Source organism: Stegodyphus dumicola, chromosome 7 (assembly GCF_044657685.1).
Source record: "Stegodyphus dumicola isolate Sdum_Otavi_A_Nest chromosome 7, ASM4465768v1".
NCBI lineage: Eukaryota > Metazoa > Arthropoda > Arachnida > Araneae > Eresidae > Stegodyphus > Stegodyphus dumicola.
In genome coordinates this window covers 178,108,876-178,129,888 of record NC_140774.1, presented here as the reverse complement: position 1 = coordinate 178,129,888, position 21,013 = coordinate 178,108,876, and the positions used below count along the sequence as shown (strand labels likewise).

General features: G+C 30.3%; 1 protein-coding gene across 1 annotated transcript in view; it reads left to right on the top strand.

Annotated features, from left to right (window-relative positions):
• Positions 1-276: 276 nt before the first annotated feature.
• LOC118185534 (cyclin-L1) overlaps positions 277-21,013 on the top strand; it is a 39,716-nt gene continuing 18,979 nt past the window's right edge. Inside the window, exons 1-4 of the mRNA XM_035355406.2 lie at positions 277-576; positions 4,283-4,357; positions 9,473-9,582; positions 11,025-11,145. Coding sequence (XP_035211297.1) covers positions 358-576; positions 4,283-4,357; positions 9,473-9,582; positions 11,025-11,145 — 525 coding nt within the window. The 5' untranslated portion in view covers positions 277-357. The remainder of the gene's footprint in view (positions 577-4,282; positions 4,358-9,472; positions 9,583-11,024; positions 11,146-21,013) is intronic.

The window sequence follows — 21,013 nt, the reverse complement described above, 5'->3', positions numbered from 1 at the left end:
TAATCCTTAATATTCCGAAACAAACATTAAATCGATTTAATACAAATATATACGAATATATATACACTTTTATTCCGAAAAACTAAATGTACATTCAAAAAACGCACTTCGTAACTCTGAACAGTAGAATGTAAACAAACGTCAGAAATATGACGTCACTCATGTGGGCGGAGTTAATGAAACCCTCATCTGGACTGTCATTGGCCAAATTCAAGCCGTTGTCCTAGCAGTGTACATTTTGCTTATATGCCCCCCGGACACCTTGGCGCTGAGTGCTGTTCAAATACAGGAGAAGAAGAAGCTTCTAGTTAATCGACGCACTACAACTTCTTCTCGACTTGTGTCGTGTTTGTGAAAATGGCTGCTCTTCAGACAGGAGTTGTAAATGATGTTGATAAAAATAAATATCAATATTCTAAAGTTAGTTTATCATTGGAAAATTGTATTTTACCACCTGAGAAACTTTCTCCATCGCCATCCCAGCTGGATGGTCTTGAGCGTGAAGCAGAAATTGAGTTACGGATATTAGGATGTGAGCTGATACAAACTTCAGGGATTCTTCTCAGATTACCTCAGGTAACTACTACTACGAATATTATATAGAGTATTTGTATAAGTGTATGTAAATCATTTTGAAGAATATTGCATTCGAGTATTTTTAACAAATGTATAAATTATTGATGAGTATTTCGTGTTCCTAACCTTTAACGTGATTTACTCTTCCCTTTATTAGGCTTAATTGCACCTACCCATGTAACGACTTAAAACAAGTACTGAAATCTGTTGCAGAGAAAATAAATACTTGAAATCTTTCGTATTTAAAAAATTTAAAAGTAAAAAATATTTAATTCTGTAATTATTGTGTATAAAGTCTTATTTCGTAATAAGCACTGTTGATTAAAAATTGTGTACCATTGTGTTGATCAGATATATAAAATTCTGATAAAAATAATTTAACGGAATTGCTACTTTTCTGTTATCTAATCGGATGAAACGTTTCGTAAACTTTTTGGTCTTCGTTTAGAATTTATACATAACTATTGTTTAAGAAATTTCAATAAATAAAATAAGCGGGATGCATTCTGACCTTTTTGTAAAAAGTAATTTATTTAATTTCAGCATCTAAACAAGCATCATTTTGAATGTCTGGAATTGTACGAATTGTGCATAGAAATGAAGTCGTTTAACATCTCTTATTTTACCTATAATCTAATCTAGTTCCCCAAAGTAATTTTCTTAGGCTTGAAGTGCTTTAATAGCATAACTTAACAAATTTTGTAATATCTTTTTTCCTTACCTCTTGTAGTGTATTTTGAACGTAAGCGCAAACTAAAAGGGGTACAAGCATATAATTTGCTAAAGATTTTAATTCAGTTAATGACTAGAATTTTACTAAATTTTGTATATTCCAGTGCATTACCGTTTGATTAGAACTTTCCAGTAGCCAAGTGCAGTAAATTGTTAGTGATAATGAAATCTTAATTTAATGTTAAAAATGTGACACCATGAAAGAATTGTCGGAAATAAATTTATTCCATATATTGCTGATAGTGGTACAAATAAACAATCAAATTTACAAGACAAAAAGAAGTGAACATCGGAAGTCAGTAACTTTGTGTGTCCACCACGCTAAGTGATGAGAGCACCATGGCATTGAATCATACAGGTTCTGAACATAATGATGCGGAATGGCATTCCACATGGCTTCAACTAATGCCAAAGTTCAGTCTTAGTGTGTGGCCTACTAACTGTACTAGCGAATCGCCAACTAATGAAGTCCCAGACGCACAAGTCTGACACAAAACTTCATATGCGATATAACTTTACCAGCACTGCTAAAAATGAAAACTTCCCCAAACTGGAAGGCTTTGAAACTAAAACTGTAGGAAAGTGATCTTCAAAAGGGAAAACCGTGCAGATCACTTACTGGAGTATTTTTTATTTCGGCATGAAATGATGGCCGAGATTCATTACATGTATTGTAAATGCTTAACTGCTGTCTTGAGTAATTTTTTTAACAGTATAGTTTTTTGGAGGACAGATCCTTTTTAGAGCCATACAAATTTAATAATAAAGAATGAAATATTGTTATACATAAGTATTACTATGTATAATTCTTTTGCAATAATAGAATTAATCAGAAATCTAGTTCAATAAGAATATCAATATTTACTTTATTTTTTATCTTCTGCTAACTTCGATTTAACTAAGTATCAGATGTATACTAAATCTGATGAGGATTAACCAACTAATTTTTATATGTGTAATATTATCTTCAGTCCTGCTAACTTTATATGTGTTAAATATCATGTTTAACCAGCTAATTTTACTTCCATATGCTTAATATCTGATAACATAACTGTACACTGATAAAATCATGGCTGGTTGGCCATTTTGGTGAATAAAAAATGCATTACTGTTAACAAGTTCTTTGTGGTTTTAAATTCGAAAAATGTATTGAATGAGGGTTTGTTAGGAGTTTGGGAGGCGTGACATTTTAGAGAACTTCTAATTGTGCACTCATTCACTTTGAATATAGATGGTTGCCACACATAAAGGGGTTTCGCATTTGTTTATCGGCACTTTTATTTTTAAAATTTATTTGCATAGATCTTGTACTGAATATTGAAATATAGATTTCAATTTTTTCTCGTGTTTTATTACCTTGCTTGTTGTGGGGTGGGAATTGAAATATTTCTTGTATTGAAGTAATTGGTTCAATTTTGTTAATCAGTAACTCGCATAATATTCAGACATTCCAAATTTTTGTTGAGTAATGTTTTTAGTAATCTTGAGTCAGATGAGTAATGTTTTGTTAAAATCAGCGGGCATCTTATGTGTTGCCAAAGCCTCTGTATGCAGTGTGTGGATATGAACATTTAGGGCAACAGTTTGAATTCTTGCAATGAGTCCGTTATTATTTCCAACTGTACGTTTTGCTCCGTCTTATTCCAACAGATCTATTTCAATCAATTTTGTTCTGTTGCGTAAATTAATTCATAACATTGAAGATATTTTCTCCTGTTGTGTGACCTAATAAAGGCAGGCAAAATAAAAAGTCGTCATGAATTTCTCAATTTTTTTCGCATCTAATAAATGCCGTAAGATTTGCGATATCAGTTGAATCATCGATTTGCAGTGCATAATAAAGACTTTGAGAAATGTCAGATAACATCTGTTTGATATTATTAGACATATCAATAATTCGTTGATGAACTGTTTTATTTGAGAGAGAAACGTGGTCAAAAGTTTGTTTCGCTCTATGTTCTATCAGTACTACCATTATCTTGGCTGCAGGATTGATTAAAATTTCGCCAGCGTTTTCCGCTGCACTACCCTTTGAAGTCAAAAGTGACACGAAGTTTCTAGTATTTTTTGTTTGTCACATCCTGTCAAATTCCCCATTACTTTTCAACACTGATTTAAATCCTTAAGTTTATTTTCAAAACAACTATGGGTTTATCTTTGTACTGATTCTATCTCAAAATCGCACTTTTAAGTTGGATGGTTTCATAAGTGGAATAGGCTCATTTTCATCTCCAGTGCATGAAATTCAAATTTAGGATATTCTTGTACTTGCAAGTTTTCCTTGCTTTTTTCTTAACAGGTTCATTTAAAATTGAAATTGATTCGTCGTTAATTTCAGTATTTCGTGTTAGTTGATTGCTACTAGAATCATTATTTTCTTTCGGTGTAGTAGTTCAAGATTTTAACCAGTGATCCATAACCTATGTTAAGGATAAAAATTATATTTTATAAAAATAATTAAAATCAGTTGGACTTAACTAAAGCATATAACAGACATTTTCTGTAAGAAAAATCGCACAAAATCTTAAAATACACAGGTGCCTGAAGAAGCTACTAACTAATAACGAAGTAAGTTGTCTGTAAGGAAGTGTGGTATATTTCCGCCGAGTCACACCAAACCAGCTCCTGCCTCGCAAGACTTTCTTGACTTGCCTCGTGAGAACGTAGAATTCGGTGCAGTGCACCAAACTCTGGTGCAGTGTGTACCCCTGGGGGGTACACTACCACACTTTGGGAAACAATGGTGTAGATAATCGAGTAGAACTCATCTAAAAAGGATCAAATCTACCTCTAAAAAGCCGAAATGTCCAAAACTGTATTTATAATGTGCAAATAAGATATTTTTTGTCTTACTTTCGTCAAGTAATAATGAAAATAAATTAGTTATATAAACTTGCATAGTACTGGAACAATAAACAAGGAATTGTGCTGTAGGTACACTTAATTCTCATTTGAATTTTTTCGTATTTTGTAGGTAGCAATGGCTACAGGGCAGGTCCTGTTTCAGAGGTTTTACTATTCGAAGTCTTTTGTCCGTCATACAATGGAGGTAATAAATTTAGTTTATCTTCTGTGATATGTATTTTGTATTATTGTTTATTTTATTTTTCTATATTTACTAGATACTTTCCATTATTTTATCTTTCACTTATGTAAGTCATTTTATAATCTGTTATTTTATATTTACTCTGTACTTGCACCTTTACTTCTTTTTAAGCATTTACCAAAAACATAGTAATTAGTGATTAGTATTCTGAGTTATTAGGCTGATGTGTTCTAAGGGGTCAGAAACGAGAGGGCTGCTACCTGCCCTCTGAAACTTCAGTGCTGCAGTTCTTATAAATGAATGTTCATATATAATATACTAGCTTGTAAAGTAATACTGGCATGCATAAAAAGAATATTGTCTTGGTTAGCTTTGCGCTTTTGTTCTAGATTTGATGATTAATGGCAAAACTGCAGGAAGTTTTAATATTTTCTTCATTTGAAACATAAATATTGTATTTTTTTTGTATTGTGAGAGCTTTTACCTTCAAATAGAATGTTGCATGCATTTTCAGCAGAGAATCATGCAGTGGAAACTGTTAAAATGCATTAACACATTACCGACCATTAGCCTATTAATCGGCTTTTTATTGTCAACGCCTACCAACCAATAGCCTATTAATTGGCTTTTCATCACCAATGTCTACCGATCAATCGCCTATTAATCGGCTTTTTTAGGCACCGCCTGCCAACCGATAGCCTATTAATCGGCTTTTTTCGCCAACACCTATCGACCGATAGCCTATTAATCGCTTTTTTCTCGGGTCTACCTAAAAATAGCCTATCAGATGGTAGCCATGGCGATAAGCAGTTGCCATTTGCTATATCATCTGCATTTTATTATTAGTTATCGAGGTGCATCGCTCACTTGCGTTAAGTGCGTTGCTTCGTAAACTCCCACATTTTCACACTGTTTTGAGCGAAAAAAATGGTTCTGGAGAGTTTTATTTAGACGATTTATCGGATTGTTCTGACAGTTATTTAGAATATGAAGAATCTGTGGCTGAGCGACCAGTCGGACCTGCATATGCTGTTGAACCGCTAGCGGTCGGTAAAGTGTTAACATGATTTATGTAAAATCTCGTAATCATGGTAGTGGTATGATTAAATTGCCTTCTAGTTTTCTTTCAGAAATCAGTTATTCTTTACCTTTCTGTATTTTTGAGAAGAAATTCCAACATAGAGATCAAAATACGATTGGATCTTTCCTCATTAAAATTTTTTTATTAATGTCAAGATCTGTTTACCAGTTGATAACTGTAGCATTTTTAGGTGTGGGTAATATATAAGTTCTAGTATTTTTTTAATAGCTTGAGTAAATTATGAGTATATGTGTATTATGTTATTAAAGGAAAGATAACTAATTCTGCAGAGTTATAATATAAAGTTATAAATAATATGCTCTATTTATACACTCTTTTGCAAAAAAATCGAAGCACCAAGGGGTTGATCTTTAGATTATGGTAACTTGGCGAAAATCTGGCGACCAACTCTCCTATAGCAACCCTCTATTTTTTTTTCCCGCCGGTTTCTTTTCTTTTTATCTACTGAACACTTCTTCCAACAATCTACTAGCCGAATTACACTTATGCTAGAAATTTTATCTAACAAAACTGCTTAATCATGACAAATATTCATTGCAAAATTGGGAAAAAGTGCACAATACCATACTCCTTACGCGTTTTTCAAAATAACACATACACGTAAACCATGTATACGTCAACTTATTTTTACTTAAAAAAAATCCCAGAATTACACAAAAATGGCATTGTGCACACTCTTCACTATATCCATGTACACTGCTTTTTTCTCATAAATTAAAAAAATTTCACGAAAATACATGACAATTTTCTGAATCTTTAATCATATATGTTCTTTTTACCGGGTGGTAAAAAGAACATATATGAAATTACCTGATCGCGAAAAAGTATATACCCTTTCCAAATATGAACATTTTCACATATAAAATAAATAAAATATCCAAAAACTTTTACCTCTAAATCATCTATTATATTATAAACGTCACCAACGAATTCATACCGCAAGCATACAAATACTTAGTGTCAAATATTTAAATTATTTCCATGCACGTTTACTTCAACTAAAATGTATACCAAATTCCTACAAACATAAAATTCACAAAATAACTATCATTTAATTAAAATATCACTAGACCATGTACACGTCGACTTATTTTTACTTAAAAAAAAATCCCAGAATTGCACAAAAATGGCATTGCGCACACTCTTCACCATATCCATGTACACTCCTTTTTTCTCATAAATTAGAAAAATTTCACGAAAATGCATGACAATTTTCTGAATCTTTAAACCCGTTAAAAAGAACATATGTGAAATTACCTAATAACGAAAAAGTATATACCCTTTCCAAATATGAACATTTCCACATATAAAATAAATAAAATATCCAAAAACTTTTACCTCTAAATTATCTATTATATTATAAACGTCGCCAACGAAATCATTCCTCAAACATTACAAATACTTAGTGTCAAATATTTAAATTATTTCCATGCACGTTTACTTCAACTAAAATGTATACCAAATTCCTACAAACATAAAATTCACAAAATAACTATCATTTAATTAAAATATAATTAAATTCAAAAACACTACTTAAAATATAAATAAGCACATATATTAAATTAATAAAAATTAGCTTACAATCCTAATTACTTTAAACTAAATCATTGCTAATAACAATTTTCTCAATAATACCAAATTACTTTACTTCCACCTTACATTTAAAACAATGCATAAAAATAATATCCTCAAATAATTAAAAATACTAACTTACCTAATCTTCTTCAGAATCTTGATTACGTGTCCGATAAACTTTTCTTATTTCTGTTTCAGGATCTTTAAAATCATACTTATAATTCACAGCAAGGTACCAGGTAAAATAAATAACTTAATAAAACATCTTTACTTCTATCTCGCACAACCTTAAAGAAACACTTATTACTACCCCTTTCAATCCCACTAAATACCCCTTTCGAATTCACTTTAGTTAGGGCCATGGGATCCAAAAATTAACGAACACTTTCACACAACACAGAATATAGCCAAATACAAAATTTCCAGATTTTTTTCTGATTAAAGAACCGTAATTCGTCCATTAATATCACATGACATATCCCATGATCTCTCATTTCTCTCACACAAAATAATGCGTAATCGGAACTGAGTACTGCTCACATTATTACCAGGTAGGTACATTATTACCAAGTCCCAGGTAGTAACATTTATCGCCTCCAAAATGTCGCCAAACTACCAGTTACCATATTCTAAAGATCAGCCCACCAAGGACTTCTGCGATCATAACAAAATTTGGTATGCAAAAGCATCTTGATCGAACATGCAAATGATCAAAGTTTCAAGGCAAATGAACAGGAATTGTGAGCATAGCGTACATTTCTAATGTGCAATTTGCAAAGTATGAAACCAGTAATAGAGGCAGAAAATTTATCTTTTTTTGTTGCTGCCATTGTAATTCTGTAAAGAAGCAACTAATGATGCCATTACGACGATATCAAAGACCTTGCAGACAACCAAAACGAATTTGAACTTGGGCATACTGTAGGTTTGCGTGAAGCTAGGTGGTCATACCAAGCAATAGGTGAGATACTGCTGTGCAAAGATGTTGGCTGCAATGGTTGCTACAAGGAAATTGCCGGCAAAATGAAGGCTCTGGAGAGCCAAGGCAAAGAATGTCTATGTAAAGAAGGAAAGGCTCCATAGACACAATGTGAACTAGTTTGTCTTCTATGCCACTAGAAAGAAGGAAAATTCAAGGGATTTGATAACAGAACCTGTTGGCGAGAATTTTCCTCATTGTGATGTACTGGACCTGGCCGACATTTTCCTCCTCTGCGACGTGTACAGGAAATTAAGGAACACAGGTTAAGATGAATAAGAAAATTGGGTGAGGTTTCACTTTCACTGGCTGTTGAACTTGCATTATCAATATTGCAGTTTGATGTCTGATTTTATATCCATCAATATGGAGGGAAAAAATGGAGTCACACAGCTTTAAACTCTTGATAAATGTGACCATTGAACCTGTTCGAATTTCGACATCAGCTTCGAGCTTTGATGCCTTTTGGCGACAGATGTTTCATGCACGCGCAGCTGTTTCCCTTTTCGTTCGTAGGGAGACACTCCTGCTGCTGCGAAGTTTTCCTTCTTAACGATACATATTCTTTTGCCAGGGATCACAAATGCGAAGCAAGATAGGATGTTTGTTCGCCAGGCCCGAACCGTCTCCCAACGGTATCATTGTCGACTATTCAACGCACTGTACCACGTCTATACCTCCCATGGATCCTCCGTACATCTTTAACAGCTCAACAATATGTTGATACCATCCTGCGAATGGTTGCATTATTCTTCATGGCATGTTATCCTGGGGCCATTTTCCAACAAGATAATGCCAGGCCGCATATCTCTGGACTGTCTCCGTGCGGTTGATACTCTTCCTTGGCCAGCAAGGTCGCCAGACCATTCAACAATCAAGCATTTGTAGACATAGTAGGCCGCCAGATTCTGGCATCACAAAATATTGCAGATCTGGAGCAACAACTGATGAATGCCTAGCAGAATGACATTAGGAACCTCTACCACACTTTGACTCGACAGGCAGTTCGACCAACTACTAATTTGAATGCTTAGTGGGTAATGGTGAGCCGTAAACAGGTACTATGACCTTGATTTTTTAATTATTATATTATCTATGTAGGAGTTATACACATATTCAGTTTCATCAAAAACAACCACTTCCTTCATGATGCTTCGATTTTTTTTTGCAAAAGAATGTAGTATGTCAACTGTTTTGCCTTTTAAAACTGAATTAAATCTGTCAATACCGGACTAAATTATATTATATGTTAAGGAAGTTAGAATTTTTTATTTGTAAATTTTAACCTCTTCCTGCTGATCGTACCTTTCTAGCCCTTTTTTTTTTTTTTTTTTTTTTTAAGTCCATATGGAGATATTTTTTTTGTGAAATCAAATTGTAAAAGTTCATTTGTTTAAGAAAATAAGTTTGGGAATAGTTGTTAAAATTCATATGTTAAAATTACTTTTTATTCATTTTCCAGATCGTAGCTATGGCCTGTATCACTTTAGCATCTAAAATTGAAGAAGCACCACGTAGAATAAGAGATGTTGTCAATGTGTTTCATCACATAAAACAAGTCAGGGGAGGAAAGTAAGTAAATCATGCATTTATAACATTGATGCTTAATTAGAGGGGGGGAAAAGCAGATTTTTTCATGTATGTAGGCCAAAGGTGGAAAGAATCCATTAAATAAATATTGCAATAAAAATCATAACTTTAGGGTATTTGCTGTTAATTAAAGCATTGTTTTGTTTCATAAATGTTTTCATTTTACTAGCCAGAAATTTATGGTTTAAATTTTTTCATAGAAAGTATTGTTCTAATTAAATTCTGTCTTGTGCTGTTATTTTAATATTGTCTGTTGATATGAACCAACTTTTGAATAACTAGTAAAAAGTTGTTATATTATTCAGGTTAGAGCAAAATATTTTTGAGTTGATTAGATTTTGTGCCATAGTTCATATTTTATAAAGTATGGATCTGTTTATCTCATTTTAATAGTGCACAAATTTGATGTTTTTTAGATTATGTAGGGATTAATTATCTCATTACTCTGAAGTCAGTGTACAAGATCTTTTATCTATCTGCAGAATTGTAAAAGTGTGGTACTCATCAATGAAACAAAATTAATTCTTTAAAGATCTTAAACTTTGTAACAACATTTTATAATTACTTATTTCACTACAAGTTGCATAAATAAAATATGTTTCTAACATTCAGTAAGAGTTGCAAAATACCTTTGTGTACATCATCTTCTGCATTGAGAGTAAAATCTGATAATTATAATCAAAGATTGTTGCAACATAAAGTTTGCAAGCTGTCCAAATTGTAGAACATTTTGTATATTTTTGTATTTATACGATTTTATGTTTAAAAAATGCGGACAATTTTAAAATAGAATACGAATTATTTATTCAGAATTTTAAAATGTTTCAACTTACAAAAGTTAATTTTAGCAGTAAAAAGTTTTAGTTTAGTAGGTATTTTGAATTAAGAAGAAAAGTAAAATACTTATATAATTTCTGTATTTTAAAAATTTTTTGTTCAATGTTTGAGGTCTTAAAATAATTTTTTTTTCAAACATTCCAAAACGTTTATCCAAATCATGTTATTGTGTTATTTTTGCCAAGAATATGATTGATTAATGAAATGTTTCTGCAAAATTATTGAAATTCAGATGTTGGTTTGCAAAATATCAAGTAATATGGATTTCATGAAAGCCATGAGTTTTGTACTGGATTTTAAAATTAGGCAGGTTTCAATATATTAGTTTTATTTATGCATCTTGAAAAAGATAAATTTGTTTTATTTTCTCGGAATCCAGTGAGCTCAGTAAAACTGATGTCAGTTTGCCCAGTTTTAATATTTAATGTTGGTGTGCTTCTTATCTGATAAGTGCTTTTTCATTTAAATACAGTTTCATGCCTATATATGTGAATAGAAATTTTCTGAAATAAAGAAATTAAACGACCAGCGAAATGAGATTATTATATATTTAGTTCAATTTTATTAATTTCGTATTGTATTTTTAGAACGATTCAGCCTCTTATACTGGATCAAAATTATATTAATTTGAAAAATCAAGTTATAAAAGCTGAGAGAAGGGTTTTAAAGGAACTTGGTTTCTGCGTTCATGTTAAGCATCCTCATAAGGTAAGCTTGATTTTATAAGTATATATTTTGAGTTTTAAATCATTGTGAAATTCAGTTTACAGTAATTGCTTTTTAAATTCTGATATATTGCATTTTTAATACTACTACTTTATTACTTTCAATTATTGTAAACTGAATTCACAGCTACTTTCACATGTATTATTTTGAAAATATTTTGATAAATGTATGAAAAGTGTGTCGTCGATATATTACTTTCGGCTATCCTTGAGCCCTGTTTTATTATTTATTACCATGATAAATGACAAGTGAATTTCTAATCTTTCCAAAAGAATGCTGTGATAGCTTATAGCCATTTGAAAAGATCTAGTAAGTCTTTTTTAAAATAATCTAGTAATCTGAATTTAGTTACGGAGGTCTGATGCTCAACTATTAAATTAATGCTCACTAAATGAAAAAAAAAAAATATTCAACTTAATGTGGAACATGAATGACTGCTGTTAAACTTGTACAAAAACATCATTAAGCATCTGTAGCAGCTTATGAAGATTATTGTAACATTTTATTTCCCATGAAGATTGACTGGTATGTAATCGCATTTCATTTATTTGTCTAAGGATTAATTTGGGATTTGTGCTAAATGTGTATTGTAAATGACATTTCCATATATTTTCTAGTAAGGCCCTTTGCATTTAAGAAACTTGCTGATTGTGATTGTTATTTATTCTACAGGAACATTGGATGAAGACAACAGACTATTTGAATGTTCTGCTCTCACTCATCAGGAGATCTGATTGTCTTCAGAATCATCCTTCTGATTACACTTCTTAAAATTTTCATGTTTTTTATTTTATCACAGGTCCTGTATGATAAGGATTAAAAGCATATTTTTTACAAGTATGGCTTTGACCTATGACATCTGCTTTTAATTGAAACATTTGTCTAATTTCTGGCAAATGTATCTTCTCAGAGAATTAATATTATTGAGTGGCCTTATTTAATTATAAGTGTTAATATATCATGCTATTATTGCATGCATGTATTAAGTGTTGGGTTTTAAGGAAAAGGAATATTAATTGGTGTATTTGTAAAACATAATTAAAATAGTAAGTTTTTTAGAATTTTAGTGTAGTGATGTTTGGATAAAAGTAAGTATTAACTATGAGTTACAAGAGAATCCTAAGATATTTGTATATATTTATGTAAGCAATAGCTATATATTATTTCAGTTTTCCAATTATGATGTGAAATATTGAGGTTTTAAAAAATCACATCATTCCATGTATTTGTTTCTTACAAGAGGATTAAACAGCATGCTGAATATGTTGGCCATAGAAGTTTAGTTGGCTATCAAATGATATTTGTTTTCTTATAGTTAAGGTTTACTCTGTGTGTAGTCTGCTACATTAGAATTGGTGTTTCCAGGTAATTTCTCCTGGCTTGCTTTATGTAACCCTGGTAGCAGTGGCTGCAAAAAAAGGGTGGAATTCTTTTTTTGCTAAAATCGCCTGGTCTTCTGTTCGATGATAATCATAAATGAGAGAGGTGTTTATAAACCTGAAATGACTATAATATTGTAACTCAGTGGTCTCAAACTGGTATCCCTGATGCCCATTTCAGTTCTGTATTTTTTGTAAACACAGTTTTGCAAAAATTTCAAGATTTTAGTTATTTGAAGTCTGAGTTTATATCATTTTCATTTTTATTAAAAACAAATAGGAATAATGAACTAGAAAATTTTTGAACACTGCTAATTTTTAATCTGATTAAATCTTATTCCAAGATTTAAAGATATAGATTTGATTCACTTTTATTTATGCTTGTCAAAAAATGAGTACTCAGTTATGAATTTTTGCACTAAGAATATTTTCTTTGTTTAGTAGTACATTTATATGTGCACAGCTTTTTTTTTTTTCCATTTGGGGGGGTTCAGATTTACTGATGAACAACTAGTCTGTAAGGATAATTTTTAATAATTTCTCTTCAAGGCAGCAAACTTTATCAGAATCGAAACGGCTTCAGGTGTGAAGCTATAAGAAATAAATTAGTTTATAATTATTGCATACAAATGTGAATTTTTATGTATGCATCACAGAAAAATTTAATAAATAAGAGAAAGAGGCTAGGTTGTCATTTATTTTTTCTCACTTAATAAATTTTCTCAGAAAACTTAAAAAAATTTGTTTATTTTTAGATTAACTTATTAAATTGTAAATTAAACATGTTAGAATTATTTGAAAGAAGAAAAAATTTTAAAATTTGCTATTTTTTAATTTAAATTAAAGAAACTTCTTAAATCAGTAATTAAATATGTTAGAATTATTTGTAAGAATTTAATATTTAAATGTTACTATATTTGGATTCTCAAGTTACTATATTTGGATTCTCAAGTATAACCAGCAAAAATATCCTGGAAGTACCCAACTTTCAGATAGAAAATGAATGTAAATTTGAATTTTTTCTTACATTTGTGCTATGGTTGACGTTTGTTTTAATAAATATTTAATAAGCAAAATTTTTAAAAATGTGTAAATTTTTTTTTATTTTGTTAATAAAATTTGTCATTTTGTTAAAGAAAAGTTCTGGCCTGTAAGGCTGCTATTACACATCCGTTTGTTTCCAAAGAACAGCCATGTGGAACATTTTTTCTGCTTTGTTACAGCAGCCAATCACAACAGATTACATTCGGGTTAACATTTAAGGGGAAACTGGTTCTCCATTACAAACAAGCTGGTAGCTAATTGGTTGAAAATGGAACAACTTGCAGTTTTTTTCGAAAGGAAGGAAAAAATCGTGCATCTTTCTTTCAATAGTAAACCAGGCAAAAAAATTGTCCGAAACAGTTTTTCATATGAAACAAATGCATGTGTGATTTGGGCCTAAAATGAACAACTTGCAATTTTTTTAAAAAGGTAACAAATGCACATGTGATATGTATCTAAGCTATTTTCGTATTGTATATTCGATATACTTGCAGTTTATATGAGACCACTGATGTAACTGCTTAGTTGTCAAAATAGGGATATTATAGGTGTGAGGGGGTTGCTTTTGAGTTAGATTGTATTAGGGGAAAAAAAAAAACTGGCCTGTATTTTTTTTCACAAGGAAAACCTGCATGAAGCCAGTGTGAACCCTTTCTGTCGGACTCTGGAATAAAACTTGAGTTGACATTACTTGTGTTTGGCATGCTTATCTACTCGGCTGCTGCAAGTCTATTACAGAATAAGATTACATGTTATACATAATTTCCTCCAATGCTGTCTGAATAAGTTTATTGTCAACTTTGAAAGCATACATATTGGAAAATATACACATGCTTTATCATTATGCCACCATATCTAAAAAATATTGTGCATTATTTTAGTATTTAATTTTTTTAAAAGTATCATAATTAGCAGCTTATATGCATAAGTTATCTTAACTCTCTAAAAAGGAGAAAATGTGCTGATATTGAATCATGTCTACTCTGATTTAGAGTAGGCCTAGTGGATATTTAATGTTGACTTATTTTAAGAAAACAGGTTCTTGCAAAGAGCATTTCCAGTAGTACTCTAAGTTAAACTGTTCTGGCGTGAAAATAAAATTAAGAGTATTTCTTTAAAGTATTATATGTAATTGTTATATTTTCTATACTCCAGTTTTAAACATCAGCCCCTTTTTAAATAATAGATAATCAGTAATTAATGCTATTTTTCTTAAGGAAACTGTATAATGTGCAAGACATATTGAATAGGAATCAGTTCCAAATTTTTGCTACTGATAAGTGTGAATATATTCAAAATTTAATAATCTTTAGTTTTGTGTAATGTTAACTATGAATTAGCTTTTTGTCTAAATGCATTTTAAAAATTAACTGATGTTTTTAAAATTGACCACTTCTGCCTTTCCTTAGAAAATACATTATTTATCGATTAATGAGGTGCCAGTCAGTACCAAGTATAAACGACGGTGCAAAATCTAACTTGTTGGCAGAAACTCTAATGTTGCATAAAGCCTTAAGAAAAGATAATTATCTTGTATATGTAATGAATATCATATCATATTCATATACAGTGCAAAGTCTTTAATCTGGACTCGTCGGGACTTTAGCGAGCAGAAATAATAAAATTAAAAATATGAAACCGTAATTTATGAAATAAAGAGCAATTATGATCTAAAGGGTATTAATTTACAAAAAAAAAAGCTTAATATTTATTTGTTTACTTTATTAAACATTTCTTTTAATGTAAGTTGTTTAAGTTGCTTTGTTTTATGTGCTAATACTTTCTCTTTAATTCTATAAGACATAATTTCTTGTTCAATTACTAAGTTCCACTGTTCAAGTCCTGTAATTGCTGTGCCGAGAATACCAACTAACTTGTCAGTCGAAATTTTTTCGTTTTCGCTAACCTCTCTGTCACTTTCTTCATGCCTTTATCCATTTTTTGCAGCAATTCCACTTTTTGTTTAATGGACATCGAAACATGCTTTCGCTTTGTAGATCCTTTGGCAGCTCCGAAATCGGAAACTCTTTTTGACATAATCGAAAGTTCAAGCTTACTTTTTATAAAATTGCTGTAACAGTCTGCAAAAAATAAGCTGGATCCAATTAAAAGATTATGCGTAAAGGCTACGCATGCGCAAAAAGTTTGTAGCTTTGAGGTCCGGATTAAAGACTTTGTACTGTATATATACATATATATATATATATTAATTAAGATGACCTTGGAGTAAGCTGCAACAGTTTGATGATGTTTCTCTGCATTATCAGTGTTGTGCAGTTCATGCAAGATGGATTTATATAGAAATGACGCAATCCAGAGAACCTATTGTTATTTTTAGAATAGAGAGGGAGAATTGTGGGGTTAGCATTAATTTAAATTATAATTTTGATTTACATATTCTTACACACACACACACACACACATATATATAGATAGATAGATAGATAGATTGTTGCATTCTACGGGTTCATGGATTTGAAGTAATTGATGACAACACTTCATGAAGAAACGAAATACAATTTATTTACCAGTATTACTCAGGACAGTTTCAAAAACACATTTGCAATCGTCAAAGAGACTATGTTAAGCTCACTGAATCTATTTGCAGCATAGCCTAGGCTATGACGCTGAAGACAGATTCACGTCAAAGCACTAAAGTGCAGCTCTCGACTCGGTTCCATCGCTCTCAAGCTAATCTCAAAACACTACTATTGAACTCAACACACTTGACTACTACTCAAGATACTCTTGCAATACACTCCTACTTCACGTACAGGCTGGGTATTTATAACTTTTGACCTGTCTTCGAGACCATTTTAGAAAAAAACGTAAAAATTCGTTCTACAATGTTTTCGCTCTGTCTATGACATATCGCCAATTTTGTCGCCAACTGGATGATTTCGTGCCATATCGGGTAACCCTAAACTCACTTTGCAGGGAAGCTATCTCACACCAGTTGGGCATTTTGCAGCAATATGTGTGTATGTAATGCATTCATATGTATAACATTTATATGCGCAGATTAAACATTATACATATGTATATGTATATATATAATAATGTGCACCTATTCATGATAAGATATAATAAGGTTGCCACCTTGTTGACTGGTACCCTTTGAATAGTAAAGCACTAAAAATATTGTCACCTTTTATAGTGTGGCATTCATTAAAACATGTTCTGTTTTACAGCTGAACAAAGCATTACAAATTGTACTCCCTGGAAAATAAAACTTTATACTATTCCATAAGGTTTTGTAAAAATGTGACGTGACTGAAGAGGCAAGATGTACTTATGCATTTGCTTCCCCCTTTTTATTTATTGTGCTGACTGAAGTACAGCCTTTGTTTACTATAAAAGGAAAATTTCCCCATTTGAAATCTCGTATTACTCTGATTTATTTGCAGGTGTCATTAATTTATTTATCTTAATAAGATGGTCTAAATTTGCATTTAAACCTATTCTGAAATATATATGTCTATTTAGTTCTGAATAATATGCATTAAAATATTTTTAGCTGTTCTGTTGAGCAGAAAATTAAAAGACAGTTAACTTTTATGTAGGTGTTATTTAAATCTTTCAAATATGAATAGCCATTACTTGAATTTTAAGCTGTTATTTGAGAATCCTAGCTTTAAATTGAGCATTTATGTTACTTCGTTGAAAAGAATTTTAAAGTTTCTATGATTCATAAACTCATTTTCATTTGAACTTAGAGAACAAGAAGTTTTTATCTAATTACATGTAATTTTTTTTTTGTTAATTAAAATTCTCAAGTTATATAGTAGACAGTTTTATTTCTTCAATGTGTATTTCTGTTGCAGAATGTTATTTAAATGCTGTAATGCATTTCAGTGTAACATTTTTTTTTTGGGAACGAGTTTAAGACCTATTTTCAAGTAACATTCCATAGCCTAGGGAATTTGTTGTAAATAAGGGTTTTCTGTAACATAAAAGTTATGCAAGAATCTTTAATTAGCAAGTTTTTTTAAATATATAATATGCAATTATATTTTAGCTGTTGCAGATTTGGATCCAAAGTTACATAAGTCAGTTTAATGATTAATTTGTATAATTTTAGTTTGAATATTTTATTGCAATAAAAGTTAAGGTACACTTTGAATTCCAGTACTGACTATGTATAAGTATATCAAGATTTTATTGAATGTTATTCAAAATGTTGAGTCTAGCATTTCTTTTCAAATACAATATATAAAAGCTTCCTGATGCACTTAATAGATTTAATCCCCTGCTGCTGTGTTAGTATGGTTTAAATTTTTCTTCCTTGTGTGCTTTCATTTATATGCATAATTTACTGCACTGAATGCCGTTTAGGATAGAATTTTATAAATTAGCAGATTGCTAGTCATTAATAATTAATAAAAGACAACTGATATTTTTTGATTAATTTGTGTTACTACATCCCATTATATAGAATTTAAATTGATAGGAATCCATGTAAACAGGTTTTAAACTGGGTCTTGAAATTTTTATCACAAAATATTTACTTAGGGCAGTGGTCTCAAACTCGCAGCCTACACATTTGCAAATGTGATGCTTATAATTTGCGAGAGATGAAGTGAAGAGACTGAGCTTATGTGCAAGACTGCTGTTGAAGAAAAAAGAATGAATAGTTTGGGATTTAATTTTAGTTTATGAATATAAAAAACTAAAGTTTTTGGTATTTTATTAACATTTTCTGTACTTGTTTATGATGCACATTAAAAAAAATTAATTTAAACAAATGAATGTATTTGATATGATTTGATAAACAAATGGTTGAATTTTAGATCAAGAGATGGATGGTTGTCAAGCAGTAATGAAAGGGATGCTTGGAGCCAAAAAAGGGTGGGGGTCGAGAACCGCTAGTTTAGACTTCAGATAAAAATTAATTTAAATTTAAATTTTTCTTTTGTGTTATTATTAATATATATTTTGATAAATGTTAAAAGTGAAATTTAAAAATCATTTAGTTGTCTTTTGCGAAATAAAAAATTCTGACCTGTCAGCTGTTTTCAGGTAGAGAATTTCAGAAGATCTGCGTACAATTTGACCTCTCATTTAAGGTGCATGTCTAATTAGCATAAAATAGCAGTTTCTCAGATATCAGTAAGCTTGTTACTGAAGATTTTTTAATCAAAAATGAATTATTATCTATTTTAATGTTCTACTGGAGATTAATGCTCAGTTAAATTTGTGTGTGAATTCTGTAGTCCTATGTTAGTTTAAAAACATCCATTGGTCTTTTTTTAAACGTTTTTGAAAAAAGTTCTGCATTATATTATATAGTTATATAAATGGCGAAATTGACTCCCCCAATTATGAGTATATTAGAATCAGTTTAGAGTTTTACAGCATCTGTCTTACTAATAATATCTTCTAAGTTTTCTGAGAATGAATGTATAGGATTGTTAAAATAGATGAATGATAGCTAAAAAGAGTTAATATTTCATATGGAATTAATATTTATATTACTATTTAATTGTAACATTTCATATACAATTAATGTATATTTTGCTGTTTAATTCTAAGCTCTTAAAAATATATAGACAATGATACATAATGATTTTAATGCAGGGGATAACATTTTTTTATGGGAATGTTATTTTTATTGAGCATGACGTGAACTCCAAAAATGCTTCAATTTTTAATTCATTACTCAGAAATAAAATTCTTGTTAATTATAAGTTCCCTTCTGCCTTAAAAGCTTCAGTGTAATGTTATATTGGGTGGAACAAATTAATTGAATTATCTGAATAACTTTACAGCAGATTTGCTCTGAATTTATTCTGTGTAATTTTCCCCTTAAATAAGATAACCTAAATAATGTACTAATGTGTCAAATGCATTTGGCTTTATTCATCTGTCATTTATTACTTTTTTAATAAATTTTACTTCCTAGAAATCCGTATTTAAATTTAAATGTTTGGACAAAGTAAGTATTCACCCAAGAAGATAATGGTTAGAGATGTTTTTAGGATTTTGAATTATTTGAACAATGATTACAAGCTCTTTGATTATCGAATTAAAATCTGTGCAGTATGAAAATAATAGTTTGTAACTTAAGTAATATATTTCTGTAATAAAATATTACCCATCTTTATGATTTATAGTTTTCCTTTATAATCTGTATGGTGTTTTTTATTCAGCTTTAAATATTTTTATAATAAAGTGTATTAAATTTTAAAATTTTGTTATATATTATTTGAAGTCATTTACATATTTCGTAAATAATGTCACTGTATTGTTGGAAAATTTCTGTAAATTGTGTCATGAAAATATTGAGGATTAATTACATAAATACATATGTATTCAGTGATGCATTGTCATTTATTCGTGTTATTTAAATGATAAAATAGTGTATGCCAAGGATAGCCTTTTCACAAAAAACAGTTTGCACATTATTTTAACTTTAAAATTTAGTTTTCTTTTTAAAATTAGCAATTTAATTTCTATATATTTTGTACTTATTAGTATATGTATGCATGTATCTAATAAGCATAAAATCAAGTGTTCATGGTTAAATAAGAATGCAGATTTGAAATTTTAAAATTAGTTTTTAAAAGGTGTTATTTCTAAAATCTTTTCTTGAAATTATTAGAATTTTACATTTGTGTACATTCTGTGTGGAAATCATGGCTGTTGTGAGGCATCAGTTATACAGGCTTGCAGTGTACCTCACTCTAGTTAGAATTTTTTGTACTTGTAATAACTAATTTTCTTACCTATTGTAAGCAGTTTTCTCTTTGTGTTTTTTAAATGCATTTATAATTTAAAATTTTTAAATATTAGATGCCAGTTATTTTAATATTCGTCATCTTCACAAGTCTCCTAGAAATTTCCTTGCATGAGAAAAATTTTAGATTTTTCTCTGGATTTGATTTCTTATTTATGATGTAATCTCATGCAGGATGACCAATTTTTTTCCATTATTTTAATGCTGGGTAAGTTGAATTTAATCTAAGTAATTTACTGCATTTTTTGAAAAAAAGCTGTGACATAGTACCATTTCAACACCAGATTTTTCCGCATTTTTTTTTGTACATTAATAACATTTTAACACTAAATTTTTTCATAAGTTTTTAAAAGTTGTTGCATTATTTGATGAAAATTTATCAGTACAGTCGTCCCCTAGATAAATATCAATCAAGTTTTATTAAATGTTTTATGCAAGCTTATTAGCCTGTTACTGAATATAATAAATGCATTTTTGTATGCTTATGTGTAAAGTATGATTTACAACTAATGAAACTTAAGTATATGTAAATGAATAAATTAGTTATTTAATGTATAAATGTAGTAGATTATCTTAAGGAAAATGTATTATTTAAATGGCTACATAGCTCCTAATTGTCATTGAAAAAAGCACAGTAAGCTTTTCCAGATGGAATGTTTGTTGTCGATTGCCTTTATTTCTGAAACACCAC